Source organism: Chrysemys picta, chromosome 3, assembly GCF_011386835.1.
Source record: "Chrysemys picta bellii isolate R12L10 chromosome 3, ASM1138683v2, whole genome shotgun sequence".
Taxonomy (NCBI): domain Eukaryota; kingdom Metazoa; phylum Chordata; order Testudines; family Emydidae; genus Chrysemys; species Chrysemys picta.
In genome coordinates, this window is record NC_088793.1 from 106,288,143 (window position 1) to 106,304,284 (window position 16,142).

General features: G+C 41.1%; 2 protein-coding genes across 32 annotated transcripts in view; one reads left to right on the forward strand and one right to left on the reverse strand.

Annotated features, from left to right (window-relative positions):
• The window catches only part of ECT2L (epithelial cell transforming 2 like), a 49,217-nt gene extending 44,472 nt beyond the window's left edge, over positions 1-4,745 (forward strand). For all 6 annotated transcript variants that reach the window (XM_005280364.5, XM_008177016.4, XM_042848197.2 and 3 more), the window contains one exon: positions 2,426-4,745. In XM_005280364.5, the coding sequence (XP_005280421.2) occupies positions 2,426-2,556 (131 nt within the window). In that variant the 3' untranslated portion in view covers positions 2,557-4,745. The remainder of the gene's footprint in view (positions 1-2,425) is intronic.
• REPS1 (RALBP1 associated Eps domain containing 1) overlaps positions 4,729-16,142 on the reverse strand; it is a 112,141-nt gene continuing 100,727 nt past the window's right edge. For 20 of the 26 annotated variants that reach the window (XM_065590287.1, XM_065590291.1, XM_065590284.1 and 17 more), the window contains 4 exons: positions 15,471-15,566; positions 14,747-14,895; positions 13,928-14,033; positions 7,020-11,957 (listed from right to left, as the gene is read on the reverse strand). In XM_065590287.1, coding sequence (XP_065446359.1) covers positions 11,889-11,957; positions 13,928-14,033; positions 14,747-14,895; positions 15,471-15,566 — 420 coding nt within the window. In that variant the 3' untranslated portion in view covers positions 7,020-11,888. Of the gene's footprint in view, positions 5,349-7,019; positions 11,958-13,927; positions 14,034-14,746; positions 14,896-15,470; positions 15,567-16,142 lie in introns of those variants that run through there. The other 6 variants (XM_065590280.1, XM_065590278.1, XM_065590290.1 and 3 more) reach the window with 5 other exon arrangements.

A 16,142-nucleotide genomic window follows, 5' to 3' on the forward strand; every position in this document is an offset into this window, starting at 1 on the left:
TGTTTTTCTTCTCTCTCTCCCTCCCTCCTTGAGGCTCCAGAGGCTTTAGACTTCAGAGATAGTCCCACCATTAGGACTACAGCTGGAAGTTTTTTCGATGCTAACTTTTTCAGCAAAAAATACAGACTCATTGACACCAAAACATTTTGTGAATTTGTGTCAATTTTACCGCACTGTTTTGGATGACAAAGCCTAAAAAAATCTGAAAAAATTGAAGTGTTCTGTTGACATTTTCAGAAATAAATGTTTTAATTTTTTTATTCAAAATGATTTTCAAAATTTACTTCATTTTATTTAAAAATTAAAAAGATTCAAGAATTTTAATGTTTTGTTTCCGCTTAAGCAGAACATCTCATTTGGTCCAAAACAATCTTTTTAGGTTTCGATTCACTGACCCTTTTTAAAACAGATTTTAGTTTGACCCCCAAACTACTTTTTCCACACATTTTTCAGAATTGCCAGCAAACCAAAACATCTGTTATTCACACAGCACTAATTAGGGCACCCTTCAGAACTAACCCTTCCATTGTTCTTCCTTGAGCTCCCCTCTCAGCAGGTGGATTGCTCTCATTACACAATCTAAAAGCTTTCACTATTCGATAACTATTTCTGATATCCGGACATTTTGGCTGAATTTTACTCTAGTACCTGAAAAAAATATTCAAGTTTGATCCTTTCCCCATTCAACCATAATGAAATATCTGAATTCGTTCTTAATCAAATCAATTCCTCTCACCTTTTGTTTAGCAAAAGCAGCTTTTACTTAACACCTATATTAATTACAGCTGTACTTGAAACAATGAAGAAAGGGTTGTTTACCAGACAAGTGGGGGGGAATAATATTTTGAACTCCGCATAAACAAGCAACTGGGCTAATCAGTCCCTATACAGGGAATCCTCTTGATGCACGCTTACCTTTCATTAACATTAATGAGTGTTGTAAGGAGTTGTATGCATCAGGAAAACCTCTCCCCCGGCTTCCTGTGTCTATTTTTAAATGAGAGGGGATTTCTCAAGCCTGATAAAGCAAATACCTGGAGTGCCCATAGATAAACGTCAGCACCAGGCGTGCACGGTTACATCTGCCAAAAACATAAATCCAATAGCCTACAAAGCAATTTAACACCAGCAGTGCATACTTCAAACAATCTGGATTATGTTAGTGAAATGCAGAGACATAGTTTGACTTCTATATTTGGGGGTGGGGACCACACACTCAGTTTATGTTAATTATTTAATCACCCTTAATTTTTTGTTTCAATTTATTTGCAGTATGTTTACCACTTACAAAAATCAATATTAACATAAAAACAAATTCTTGAACAAACAGAACCAAGCACTTTCATGTAACTATGAATCAGGTCTCCTTGGTTTTAGAGATACCTAAACATGCAATGCACACACACAAATCCATGGCTAAAGCCCGTCCCCTTTGCCCGGCTGCTTGAGCACATTCCACTCACATTTAACCTTCCTTGTTCACTTTGTCACTCACCTGGGCTTGACACAGTCAGTGCTATACACTGCACAGACCCTTGGGAAGCAGCTCTGATCTTATCTTCACTTGCTACAGTGTTACCGGTGCTGATTAGAATGTCTAGACACCTGTGTTTCTGAGGCAAGTCTCTTATTTTACGGGCTAGTAAAACTGAAATGGCCCCAAGCTGAAGCTCTGCTGTCCTCCCCTTACGCAGCCTATGTGAGGAAACGGACCTGGACAGTGCCTAATGTCACTGCTCGCCCCCCTTCCCCCGAACATTGCTCCGCACGGAAGAAGCAGGGCCAAATAGAAGGGAGAAAAAATCTGACGCCCCCCCCACCACCACCATGCGTCACGTCTGCGATGTATCTAGTTTGGGGAGGCAATGCCCCTCCATACCCCTCCCAATCCCTACCCATAGTGAAATGCTTAGCAGCTTCTGTCTGCTTTTCCCCATCCTCAAGAGCCTAAGCAACCAGCAGATTTAAAAAAAAAATCTTAATCTGAGAAGACCAGAATCCATAGCTAGATTAAGTTAGCATAGCTCCCTCAGAGAGCCCCGTGCAGGTCACTGGAGCTATGTCTATACACCAGTTTAGGAAAAGGTAGGGTTGACGGTCAGCATATACTTAGATTTCAAACTTTTAGCAAACATGCCTAAAAACATAACTTAACACTGTCCAGTGTCTCCCCTGTGATATCTACCTCACTTTGTGGGCTGTATTCTATGGGCTTCCCATATGACCAGTCCCACATACTCTTAAATCAGACAAGCAGAAGTATTTTTTTGCTATTCATTATGTCCTTAAACCATTGGAAGTCAGAATTTAAGAGTAAAGATATTTGCAAGATTCTATGAAACTCTACCACCTATTCCTTAGATAACCTATTGGTCAAGAGCCGTTAATACACTAAAGCCTTTTTCTTTTTTTTACACACTAACAGATATCAAGAATGCATTTATTCTACAAGGCCCAAAACGCCAATGGATTTGTTCTATAGAGGATGAAGATGATAAATTTACATGGCTGTCTGCACTGCAAAGTGCAATCAACTGTAGCATTGAGAAGAACTGAGATTCATCTTAGTGTTTAGGATGCCCAACTCCTCTAGTATGCGTTAATTATTTGTGAACAGATATTCTGTGCAGTTTCCTACTCTGAGGAACTTTTGTTCAAATTCTGCATCATTACCAAGAAGTTAGCATTCCTTTTGATAGAATATTATCATGTGTGTGCCTCAGACTGCAGAAACTTACAGTAGAATCAATACTTGTTGTCGACTTGTGAGACTGATCTTTTTAAAAAAAGATCACACTATTACAATCCATTTCGCTTTCACAATTTAAGGCAAAATCCATACAATATGACTTAATGGCCTTCATAAAAATCTTCATTGTATGACAAACTTGAAGAAAGCTAATTTGTCGAGAATCTGCTATGAAAAGGGCTTTAGATATTCTCCACTGATTGCACGAAGGGACACTAGAGTTTGGTTAAGGGTCACAAGACATTTTGGCCTTGGCTACACTTCCAAATGTACAGCGCTGTGAGTTAAACCTGACTTTGTGCAGCTGAGTAGGGAAAGCGCTGCAGTCTGTCCACACTGACAGCTGCCCAACGCACTGTCATGGCCACATTTGCGGCAATTGCAGCGCTATTGGGAGCGGTGCATTATGGGCAGCTATCCCACAGAGCACCTCTTCCCATTCTGGTGCTGTGGGCTGTGGGAAGGGGGCGTGGGTGCGGGGCATTCTGGGTCCTGTCCCAACGCCCCGTGATGCATCGCTTCGCATCCCAGAAATCCCTTTGTTTCCGTTCACCTTTGGCACCATCTTTCAACGGTTTCTGTGCAGCGCGATCTGTCTGCGGGAAATGGAGCCTGAACTGCTGAGGCGTATGCTGACTTATCTCGCCAGCACGTCACGTTTGGCTGTTGAACTATTCCTTAAGATCCAAAGTGACAGTGAGAGTGAGGAATCAGACGATGCTATCGAGCCACGTAACGCATACGACACGAAATTGCTTGTGGCATTCACGGACATGCTCAGCACCATGGAACGCCGCTTTTGGGCTCGGGAAACAAGCACCGAGTGGTGGGATCACATCGTCATGGAAGTCTTGGATGATGAGCAGTGGCTGCAGAACTTTCAGATGAGAAAAGCCACTTTCATGGGACTGTGTGAGAAGCTCGCCCCCACCCTGCGCCGCAAGGACACGAGATTGAGAGCTTCCCTGCCAGTGGAGAAGCGGGTGGCTATTGCAATCTGGAAGCTGGCAACTCCAGACAGCTACCGGTCGGTCGCAAACCAGTTTGGAGTGGGAAAGTCGACCGTTGGAATCATGTTGATGCAAGTTTGCAAGGCCATTAATCGCATCCTACTCAGAAGAACCGTGACTCTGGGTAACGTGCAGGAAATAGTGGATGGCTTTGCACAAATGGGGTTCCCTAACTGTGGAGGGGCGATAGATGGGACGCACATTCTATTCTGGCACCACCCCACCTAGGATCCGAGTACGTTAATCGGAAGGAGTATTTTTCTATGGTTCTCCAGGCGCTTGTGGATCACCGTGGGCGTTTCATTGACATTAACACAGGCTGACCCGGAAAGGTGCATGACGCATGCATCTTTCGGAACACTTGGCTGTTCAGGAAGATGCAGGCCGGGACTTTTTTCCCAGAACGGAAGATAGGGGAAGTCGAAATGCCCATGGTGATCCTTGGAGATCCCGCTTACCCGTTAATGCCATGACTCATGAGACCCTACACAGGGAGCCTTGACAGCAGCAAGGAACGGTTCAACTACAGGCTGAGCCGGTGCCGAATAACTGTGGAGTGTACCTTTGGCTGTTTAAAGGGCCGCTGGCGATTTCTGTATGGGAAGCTGGACTTGGCTGAAAACAGCATCCCCGCGGTTATACCCGTGTGCTGTGCCCTCCATAATATTTGTGAAGGGAAGGGTGAAAGCTTCACTCAGGCATGGACCTCAGAGATTCAACACCTGGAGGCTGAATTTGCACAGCCAGAGAGCAGGGCTATTACAGGGGCCCAGCGCGGCACTGCAAGGATTAGGGATGCCTTGAGGGAGCAATTTGAGGCTGAAAATCAGCAGTGATATCTGGTGCCCTGCACAGGAGTGAAGTGCAGTAGTTCCAATCTTTAGGAATCAGCGTTTGCTAAGCAGACTTGCAGTGCCTGTTTATTTCCTGGGCTAAGGAGTCTTTTACTTTATGCAATAATAAAGAATGTTTTCAAAGCCAAAAAATCCATTTATTGAAAAGAAACAAGGGGGTGGAGTGGGGAACGGTACAATCACAGATTCGCGTATGTCCTGTCTGGTGTGCTGTGCAGTGAGTGCTGCACTTCAGGACAGCTATACTGCATGGTGATGGGGGTTGAGTGCAGAGGGTAAGGGTTGTGGTTTTCAGGGCTGGGTGGTGAAGATACTGGTGTTGGAGGCAGCGGGTGGCGTGAAGAACACGGAAGTTGGGGAAAGTGGGTTAGAGGTGACAGTGGGGCACAGTGGAAAGTTTTGGGACAAGGGCTGTGGGGGGGGTGGGGTTTGCGGTACTGCTCCTCTTTCTGCATGGCTACGAGCTCCTGGATAGCGTCTGCTTGGCGCTCCAGGATGCTTATGAGCCGATCCGTGCTTTGCTGCCGGTGCTCCGTGCTTTGCCGCTGGAGCGCTGCGTTTTCCTGGCGGATCCTGCTCTCTCCCTCCAGTGCTGTGCTTTCTCATTCTCTTTAATAGATTGCCGCATCACTTCTTGCAGCATGTCTTCTTTGCTTTTTTGCGGTCTCTTCCTGAGTCTTTGCAGTCTCTGAGCAGGCGATAAGAGGGACGGCTGAGATCTCAAGGTTGATGCTGCTGTATAGGCAAAATGCAACATTTAACAGAGGCAGCATTGTTTACACCAGAGTAATGATTTCCCCCGCACTTAAGGAGTAAAAAACACACAGGCATAATTTCTACACAATAGCATAATTTTGCCTTCCGAAACAGAGCACACGTATCCCACGGGAGCCTCAAAATGAGGAGTAAGGGGGACTGATTGTTTCAGGGCTGCACTATCCTCTGGGTTTCTGTGCCTTGGGGAGAGCCAACAGCTTCAGGGGGCACCTACACTGAACACTGTCCCAACATTTTCCACAGGAGTTCGTCCTGGACGATATCTCGCTGCTGAGGGTGACCTGGGAAGCAAGGGAGGGTCTTCTACTGCAATGCGGCTTCCGCCCTGGCCCTTATGCAGCTTGCCTGTGTGCAGCAATGGTCCCCCTGCTGCTCGCGGAACAGTGGCGCAGACACGTTAGCCTGGCTGGGACAAGGACCACGGTGGCTCTCCCGATAAACCTGCGCAAGCGCATTGCACGCGTTCTGGATGAGACATTAGAGGAGATTACAGAGGCCGATTACCGCGATTTGATAAACCACATCAATGCACTATTCCGCATCTAGACATGCATGTCTAACCCTCCTTTCCCAAAGAGCCCGCACTGAAAAAATTCCTTCCCGGAAAAAAACCCGCTTACTGGGAACCTGCTCTTGTTTGTCCTCCACCAAGTACCGGCCACTGCACTGGCTACCTTCCTCCTGGCTCGAGAAGAGCTCCTAGCTGCATGACTCCAGGGATTCCGGGGTGTCTCCACCGGCCCACCACCCTCACTCCCATTTTCCTCCTCCTCCTTCCCCCACCCCCACCCCAGCTCTGAAGTGTCCATGGTGGTGCTCGGAGTGGAGGTGGGGTTAACCCCAAGTATCACATCCAGCTCTTTGTAGAATCGGCAGGTCGCGGGGGGAGCACCCGAGCGGCCGTTTGCATTGCGGGCTTTGCGGTAGGCACTCCGCAGCTCCTTCACTTTAATCCTGCACTGCAGGGCGTCCAGGTCATGGTCCCTTTCCATCATGTCCTTTGATACCTTCCCGAAGGTATCATAATTCCTACGGCTGGAGCGCAGCTGGGACTGGACAGCTTCCTCCCCCCAAACACTGATGAGGTCCAACAACTCGCCATTACTCCATGCTGGGGCTCGCTTGGCGTGTGAAGGCATGGTCACCTGAAAAGATTCGCTGATAGCACTCCATGCCATGCCGGGCTGAGCAAACAGGAAGGGGATTTTTTAAAATTCCCGGGGAATGTAAAGGGTGGGTCACATGGTTGGTTACCTGAGGCCAGGGCAGTAGACTTTGAACTGCTGACCAGAGTGGCTAGAACAGGCATTGTGGGATACTGCCGAATAATTCTGGAGGCCATTCACAGTGCATTGGGCTGCCACACTGGTGCTGCAGCACTGCAGCGGCAGCGCAAAACTCGCTATTCCTCTCGGGGAGGTGGAGTACCTGCAGCGGTGTATCCAGGGAGATACAGCGCTGTAAGTGCCCTGCCAGTGTGGACGGGGAGTGAGTTAAAGCGCTGGGGGAAGCTTTACAGCGCTGCAACTCACAAGTGTAGCCAAGGCCTTTAACCGGTATATTCTCGGTATTTACTACCCATTAATTCCTTGTATCATAGTTTCAAAGGGCATTAAGGAGATAGAAACATTTTACTTTTTGCAATTTTTATTAAAGACCAAAGTCCTGCATTTTCACATAATTCCTCACTGAGTGAAAATTGTACTAAAAATAATTAGTACAGCAATATGAGTAATAAAGTATACAGGCTCTGGGAAATAAAATAAGTTGTTAGAGGTTACAAAGAGATATAGCTCTTGGAAGTCTAACTCTGTAGCTGAAACTGAAATCACCCAACAAGGACTGCTGTAGAAGGTATTTAAGCACCATAGTAACAAAAATAGGTAAGTTATGTTTAGAATTTACATGAACGAACGGCTCCTTATCTTTCCCCTAGAATTACTATTTGCTCTGGGTCTGTTCTTACATTTTTAGGAACCTAATGTCAAGGAATTCTTGCAATTTGTTTTGGTTTCATGGAATAGAAATGTGTTCATTAAAGGTTAAGACATACAATGCTTCAAATACTACCTCTCAAGAACTTCCTTCTCAGTAAAATGATAAGATTTTGTGCTTACTATTAACAAGCAGATTAAGACAACTTCTTCTGTAAGTGTATTTTGGTAAAGTATTTTTAGGGTGTGTCTACACAGCAAGTTACTGCACAGCAAGCCAAAGTGTGAATCTACAGCGCTCCAGTTTGCCGCTCAGTAATGTCCAATATGGACACTACTACAGTGCTGTGGAAGCTCCAGAGTGCGGCTTAGCAGTACGCTAGGCCCCACTCTAGAACTTTCACTATACTGTAGCAGTGACCACACAGGACATTACTGAGGGGTAAGCTGATTCCCTATAGATCATACCCTGGCTTGCAATACAGGAACTTGCTAGGTATACAAGCCCTTAGTGAATAAGGCTTCTGAGCATACATTAGAGGTGGGAGAAGTGTACCTCAACCAACCAAGGTTGAAATGAAGACCAGAATGTTTGGCAGACTTGAAGGGCAAAAATTATTCATGTAGGAAATTTAAAAATGCTGTGGATTCATTCCTTTAGTGTAAATAACATTTTATAACCTTAATTTTGTAATTCTCTATTCTGGATGTCAGATGTATTTTTCAGTAGTAAGTGAGAAAAATCCAGGCCATGTAAGACGGAATCGGTGCCTTTGGGATGAAAATGAGGGACCCTTGAGATGGACAAGAAAAAGCATGAAGAATAATTTATTACACTGACAGTCTTTAAAAGTAGCATTGCCTTTAAAAAAAGAAAAGGCTTTTCACATATCCAGTTTTATTTTGTAGATAAACAGACACGGGAGAGGACAATGAATAGGTATTGAGGGAAAATAAGCAACAATTCAAGCACCAGGAATGGTGGAAGAAAAGAGGCAAATTAGTAGAGGGAAAAGATGGGGGGAAGTGCTAGAGGGAAGAGAAAAATCAGATTAAGAAATTGATGCTGCTTGTTATAGCAGCCTGTAATAAGTTTAGTTTTTCCAAACAGTTTGAAGAAAAATACTGTGTGCAAACAAATGTGTGTACACGAACTGTATTTGCATTTATCCTTCCTCCCCTATTTATTCCCTGAACTACTCACTCTGCAGTAGCATGCAGCAGCATCATAGATTGCAACCACACTGTCCTAGGCACTGTATAAATAGAGAATCTCTGGCCCAAAGAGCTCACAATCAATCTAGGATTATAACTAGGATGATCAGATAGCAACTGTGAAAAAATGGGACGGGGTAGCGGGGTAATAGGCACCTATGTAAGAAAAAGTCCCAAAAAAACAGGACTATCCCTATAAAAACAGGTCTCTGGTCACCCTAATTATAACAAGATGCAACAGGTAGCTAGAACAAACAAATGGGAGACAGAAGGGATTGATGAGGGAATATTAAAACAATTACCAGTATGTTTTGCATCCCACCAACTTCCATTAGGAATCAGACAGAATTCCCTTTTATTTAATATAAATCCTGCCCACATTACTTTTTAGATGAGTTAAATGTTGATGACCACCACATAATCTGATGTTCTTAAAACAAAAGATTGTAGTGAAGAGGAGAAATTAAACTAGCCCTTTAGATAGTACAGATTTTTTTCTGAATTAAAAATTTGGTTTAAAGTTCACATAATGAGCATTCAAAATAAATCACAAGAAATCTTTAAAAAAACAAAAAACAGTCATCCTATTTCTTCTCCCTAGATATAAAACTGGTATTACTGCAATTAAGCTCTTAATTTGATGTATTTGATGTACAATTTTGTTGATCCCATTGCAAAGATTTGCGACATTGAGATCCATACATGCATTTAGGATTTGAAAGTAAAAGTTTTTTTACATTTAATTCAAAGGTCTGAATACTACTGCTGCTACTCTGAAAGGTCTGAATGTTTGATTTATGATTTTTTTTTAAAATCTATTTTTATAAACGAAACTGCATGGACAATTACACGCATACATTTTTTAAAAAATCATGTTCCTTGATTGTACCAGAGGACCCAGTTGGAAAGTGCAGCATATGGTCTTTCAGTGTTACCTGGCTACTTGATAATTAGTTACAATGGTGAAGTGATCTTAGACTATTCACTTTTCTGGGTTGCCTTGCATTTCTCCTTTTCGCTTATACCTGATTTCACTAAATTTAGTCTGACACTTAATCTACTAATTGACAACATATTGTGCAAGTGTGATTTCTACATAGGCAGTTTATTTTTTAAACAAGTTATTTTTTAAACAAGTTATTCATTATAGAAATCAATCCACCTACATGCAAATAAAAAGATTCACTTTTTTCATTTCACAGTGTGAAATTCATTACTTCTATGTTAAGGAATGTTAGTTTGCATATGTTCAAAAGAAAACAGTAATGTTTCCATGACATTTTCAAAAAATATAACTGGAACAGGTGTTAAAAGTGGTAAAATTCCCCCACAGTATTTTTAACAACTGCAAGTAACCTGTCAATGTATAGCAATCAGAAAGGGAAACATACTAATCTATTTTCACTGTCCAAACAGAATTGCAAGTAGTAAATAGCATATACAGTGGAAAATTTGATTGAAAATGTTCTTTTCAATAATCAATTGGTAATGTGGTTAAGAAACTAATTTAAAACCAACAGTGAAGCAGGGAAGGTCAAGGGCTTCTAAACTGATCCATTTAGTGTGATTACATTCAGAAGGTACTGTCACAGAAATCTAGTTAATGTAATTTATTAGTGACCTTCTTTCACCCAAGAGTTACACTGTAGCAGCATTCTGCCTTTATAATATCCATTCTACCTTAGCGCTTTTCATCAATAGCTCTCAGAGAGCTTTGCAAAGGAGGTCAGTATCATTATTCCCATTTTACAGATGGGGAAGCTAAGGCACAAAGAGGTAACACGACTTACTAAAGGTCTTCCAGTAGGTGAGTGGCAGATCCTGCACCACACTGCATCCCTTATGCTTGTACTCTAGAAACGAGACACAGTTTGTGTGGCTATATTAACATAAATGAAGGCTAGCCTCACTTTACCAAGAAAATCCAAGATGGCCAATAGCTGAAAACTAGAAGAACAAAGGGATCTACTGCTCCTTGTGACTGCCATCAAAAAGATTAAAAAATATATTCCTGCAGATTTGTGAGAGTTACAAGTTCCAGTTAAAGATGAATCAACAAAATTAAAATATTGTGCTGTTTTATTGGTGTAAAAATCACACAATTGCTAGTTCTGATTCTGCTGAGATACATCCATGCGGTTTAACATCTATGATCCCACAGCCAGAAGAAGCCATTAAATAGAATATCTGCTGTTAGTCAGCAATTAATGCAAATTTACATATGAGATCAAAAGGTGTGTATCATACAATATACAACAAAACCTAATACAGTACATCAACCCCAATAACAGGATACACTCAGGGAACTTTTGTTAATAGTGAAACCTGTCTATATGCCAGAAGAATAAGGCCTGGAGACAAGGTAACAGAAGGTAACCCAGAAGTCCTAAGAAACAAACTGTTTATTTTTTGGCTGGGAATTAGAAGTTCAGAGAGGTATTGACACATTACTTGACAGTACAATCTGTTACAGTAAAGACCGGTGGATATGATCTGTTAATAAAAGGTAATGTGTGAAGCATGCATTTACAGGTAGTGCTCAGGAAATGTGCAATCAATACATTGGGAATTAACACCCAATTCTTTTCACAGAAGAGATGACCGAGGAAGGTCTGTTACGTATAGTATCAGTTGTACCATAGGTCATTTATATGCATGCGGCTGAATCAAGATCATGAGTGGAAAAATGTGAACACCTGGCAATCTGGTCACATACTGCACAAAGTATGAAACAAAGATGAAATAACCAATTTTAGCTGATATGGCAAGGTAGCCTGCAAGAAACTCTGTGGCAGCCTGAGGGAGCTACTTTATTGCAAAAAAGGCAGGCTTTCTGGAATTGTGAATTACTTGCTAAATTGTGAAAGATGGTTTGGGAGATCAATTTTGGTTCACATACCAGATTAGTTTTCCTGTTTTACACAATAAAATAAATGCTGCAATGTAAGAGGCATTTATGGTATATGTGTGCTTTAATGTTAAAAGTTAACTGATAAGCTGTCCTTTTCTTTGACATGAAATATAGAAACCATTAGGTAATTAATTCCAGTTTGAAGTTTTGGCCACTGAAATTGTGCAAACTCAACTCCAGCAGAAAGATCATGCACTCCCAAGGAAATGGCAGGGGAGGCAGTGCCAAGATACACAACATTCAAGGAAAAAAGTTATCCTGATTTGTTTGACTGAAGTTAAAATATTTAAATGCAAAGATGGACAAACTGGACAGAACAGAATCACAAAATTTAATGTTGAATAGAGCGCATTGAGCTGAATGAATGGGTCTTTCAATAGGCTTTGAACCCAATCCCCCTTTCCAAATTTAGTAAATTCACAATTAACGGCAATTGGCTTATAGGTGAGAGAAGGGTCGAAGCTGTTCCAGTTGGACTTCCAGGGAGATTCTCTCTTCAAGAACATCCTGGAAAGGAAAGATTTTCAATTTACAGTCCAAAGTGAAAGAACATTGTGAAAAAATTCTTACTGTGATCAAAATAAGGTAAATGTTAGCGTCAGCTTTGGGCATTCACTTCAAGTTGTTCTCTAAAGAATACAAGAACCCCCTCCCTTCAGCTGAATCAGAGCCTCGGCTAGTGAATTCTGCACACTATGAATGAGACCTTTGTTAAAAAATAAAGCCATTTAGCAGGCTGTATTGCTTTTTGTGCCACCCAAATACTAGGCAAGGATAAGTAGACATGAATTTATACATATGATATTTTCAAATAAAATCAGGAGAAGAGAGTGAGGCAGAATTTCACTTGGTTAAAGTTTCATGAACTTGAAGTTCGTCTTCGGTGAATTTCACCCATCCCAACTGTCTTTAAAGAACTATAATACAGATTTGAATTCAGACTTGTCAGTTTTCTAAATGACCTGCACTCCTATCTAGCCAGCACAGCATAAATCCAATGCGTTTAGCATCTGGATTGGTTTAGTATGAAATTCATAACTAAGATGAGGTGCTGAAAAACATAAATTAGGTAAAAGTACATTGGCATCCAAAGACAAATTCAAAAGGTAAAGCACAAAACAACAGTGAGCAATTTAACTAGTTAGGTTAGACTGGTGACTGTTTTCTTGTGTTTATTTACTGAATTGCAATTTTTGCATTTCAGATATTTTGTGCCCTTCCCCCCCCCCCCCCCCCCCCAATAACATGCTCATGAAATGAATCAGTGTTTTACATTTCATCAACATGTTTCAGGACTTGATTCTCCCCCTTCCCCCCACCCCAAAGGCTGAGGAAAAAACCACAAATGCACTTCTAAGTGCATTTGCTAGTTTTCCTAATACTGTCATCTCAGAATAGTGATATTAAGTGTACAAGTTAATAATTGTTCTAGTCTTATTTTTGCTAGACTTAACAGCACGTTAATCAGTAATATCAAGATAATTAGAAACAAGAAGGCACCTTGTAGAAACACTTCAACACAAACTAATTTTCTTGTCTTCTGTTTTCAGAGATCCACAAGAGCACATTGCAAATAGCGATCTCCTGTAATCACAGACTCATAGAAATGTAGGGCTGAGAGGGACCTGGAGAAGTCATCTACTCCAGCCTCCTGCATTGAGGCAGGGCGAAGTATACCTAGCCAATCCCTGTCAGGTGTTTGTCCAACTTGTTCTTAAAAACATCAAATGACAGGGATTTCATAACCTCCCTTGGAAGCCTACTCCAGTGCTTAACTATCCTTATAAAGTTTTTGCTAATACTGAACCCAAATCTCCCTTGCTGCAGATTAAGATGATTACTTCTTATCCTTCCTTCAGTGGGACATGAAGAACAATTAATCAATCACCTTTCTCTTTATAAAGCCCTTAACATATCTGAAGACTTATCAGGTCTCCCCAATCATCTTTTCTCAAGACTAAACATGCTTAGGTTTATTTATTTATTAACGTTTCCTCATACGTCAGGTTTTCTACACTTATTTTTGTTGCTCTCCTCTGGACTGTCTCCAATTTGGCCACATCTGTCATTAAACGTGGTGCCCAAAAGTGGACACTTTACTGCAGCTGAGGCCTCATCAGTGTCAAGTACAGTGAGACAATTACCTCCCAGGTCTTATATAAAACACTCCTATAAATACACCCAGAATATTAGCTTTTTTCACAACTGTACCACATTACTGGTGCATATTTAATTTGTGATCCACAGATCCTTTTCAGCAGTACTAATGCCTACCTAGTTATTCACTTATGTATAAAAACAGCTTAACATTTTAAATAGCTCTCTCTTATGCCCTCTCCCATATAACACACAAATGGTAATACACACAGATCTCTACCTTGGTACTTAAATGGCCCTATCACTATGCTATTTCAGCCTACACATGTGCACACACTTACTCCTCAGAAACTGACATACAAAGAGAATGATGGTATTACCTTTAACTGTTGCTGTAATTCACTATTCAATCTGGCCAAAACAGTGTTCGTTTCCTTATTGCGTCTAATTGATGCCTGAATTGCCTTCTTGTCTTTCCCCACGGATCTGAGGATATATTAAGTGTTTTTTTGTAAGTCTTTTCACTGCCAAGCACACCAAGAAATAACTTTGATAAGTCTATTCAATTCCTTAGTCCCTATTTAAAGTGCTCAGCAAGAGCTGTACAGAGGACACTTTTTTACATAATTTAGTGACTCTTCCCACTTATTTTCCTTTCTATAGACTAGAACACATAGTACACTAGCCTTGTTTGCACAGAAGCTTTGCATACCAGTTTCCTACAGAACAAAGACAATGAATTACATTCTTAAATTGCTATAATAAATTTACACCTTCCAGACTACTGAAACAATACCAGATTGACTTTAATTTAATTTGATTTTGTTTAGCATAGACTTGAGGGTAAAGGAGAATATGAAAACTGCACATTTAAGTTCAAGACCATCCGTACTCACAAACTTTATTCAAAATTAACAATACAACACTAACATTTACAGAGCACTTTTGATAGTCAATGTATTTTGCAAAATGTTAGTAAGTTTTTCATCCAAACAACTGGAGTGCCTTATTAGGTATATCTCAACCTTTAATATTTATATTGACTCCCTTAGTAGTTTTATATATCTGACTTACAGCCACTAATAGTTATTCAACACACTGTAAAATTGCTTGTAGCTCTTCCGTAAGCTAACAGTTTTATTTGCTGTTTCAATGTGAACTTCCCAATATTAGATGTATTCATACTCATCCTGGGTTACCTAGGGATAGATGGCTGTGAAGCAAGAACAGCAGCTATGACACCTGTTTTCTGTGTATGCTCCTCAACTTCAGGTCTCAGCTCATCTTCTGATTTTAACCTCCTGCGAATAGGCTTTGGTGGTGGAGCAAGAGGTGTGGTGCCTTTTCCCTGGGAGGCAAAAGGCAGCCCATAAGCACACATCACAATTAATTATATTTGTACTCAAATCAACTGGCTGTGCAAAACTTTCTGTGAAATTAATTTATTTACTGTATGAGTTCTGAGAACATTGACTCATAACAGGTCTACTTGAGTTCTCAGGTAGCATCAGAAAAACTGCATGAGAATAACTCACCTCAAGGGAATAGTAATTGACCTTGGGATGGATATATATTATATAAAAATAAAATGACTCCAGCCATCTGTTCCCTATGGACTAAAATCCTAAAAATAACCCCTGTATGAATCAATTTTGGTAACAATCTGATCATTACATGTAAGCAATCTACCTTCATTAAAGTGAGCTTCTACTGTCATAATTTTAGATGGAACCAGCCCAGCAAGCATATAATATTTTAGCCAAAAATGTAAATATTTCAAGACGTTCTGAGCTTTTGAAAACTGAGTTCAAATGGAAGCTTCTGCAAACTCAGATGTAGCAGTCACTACCTGGCAACTGTTCTAATACACATTCTTCTATGTGTTAAAACCTACACTTTCCCCTTAAATTTCATTTTACATACCGCATTAACAGGGACACTAGCAGCTGCCTTGTCTTCAACTCTGCCATCTGTTTTGGCAACCCTAAGGGAGCCTGCAGAATCAGAGGGTTTTTCAACCTACAGAGAATGAGACAGTTTAGAAACTCTGTACAGTTCCGCAAATATTTAATTCTGTTACAATTAAGATGATAGCCAGGTGTGTCATACTGGTATGTTCTCCGGTTATATGAACACAGTTTACATTCTCAAGTCTCTTATGTGAGCACAAGTCCTCTTAAGGCTCAGGGATGGAGAGAAAGGGCTGTAGCTGATTATCAGCACCATTTAGTAAATCTCTACACCACACTACTCTCACTATTTCTGATCTGCAATAAGATCACATCACCAGAGACATGTAGGAAAGTTACGTTTCATGAGAGGCAGCAACAAGAGAGGATTGTTAGACTGTAAATTATAACCTCTTGCTACTGGAGCTAACCTCAGTATAAAGAGACGACCAAATTATAAAGACTTATTTGAAACTCTTCTGATCTAAATCAGATGTTACATATTATTTATATTATAGTAACTCAAAGGCCTGCAACAAAGATCAGGGCATTTTTCTAGGCATTATACAAAAAACACATACACAATAAGATTGTACCTGCCCAAAAGAGTTTACAAACAGAACAGGCTTGACAGACAAACAGTGGA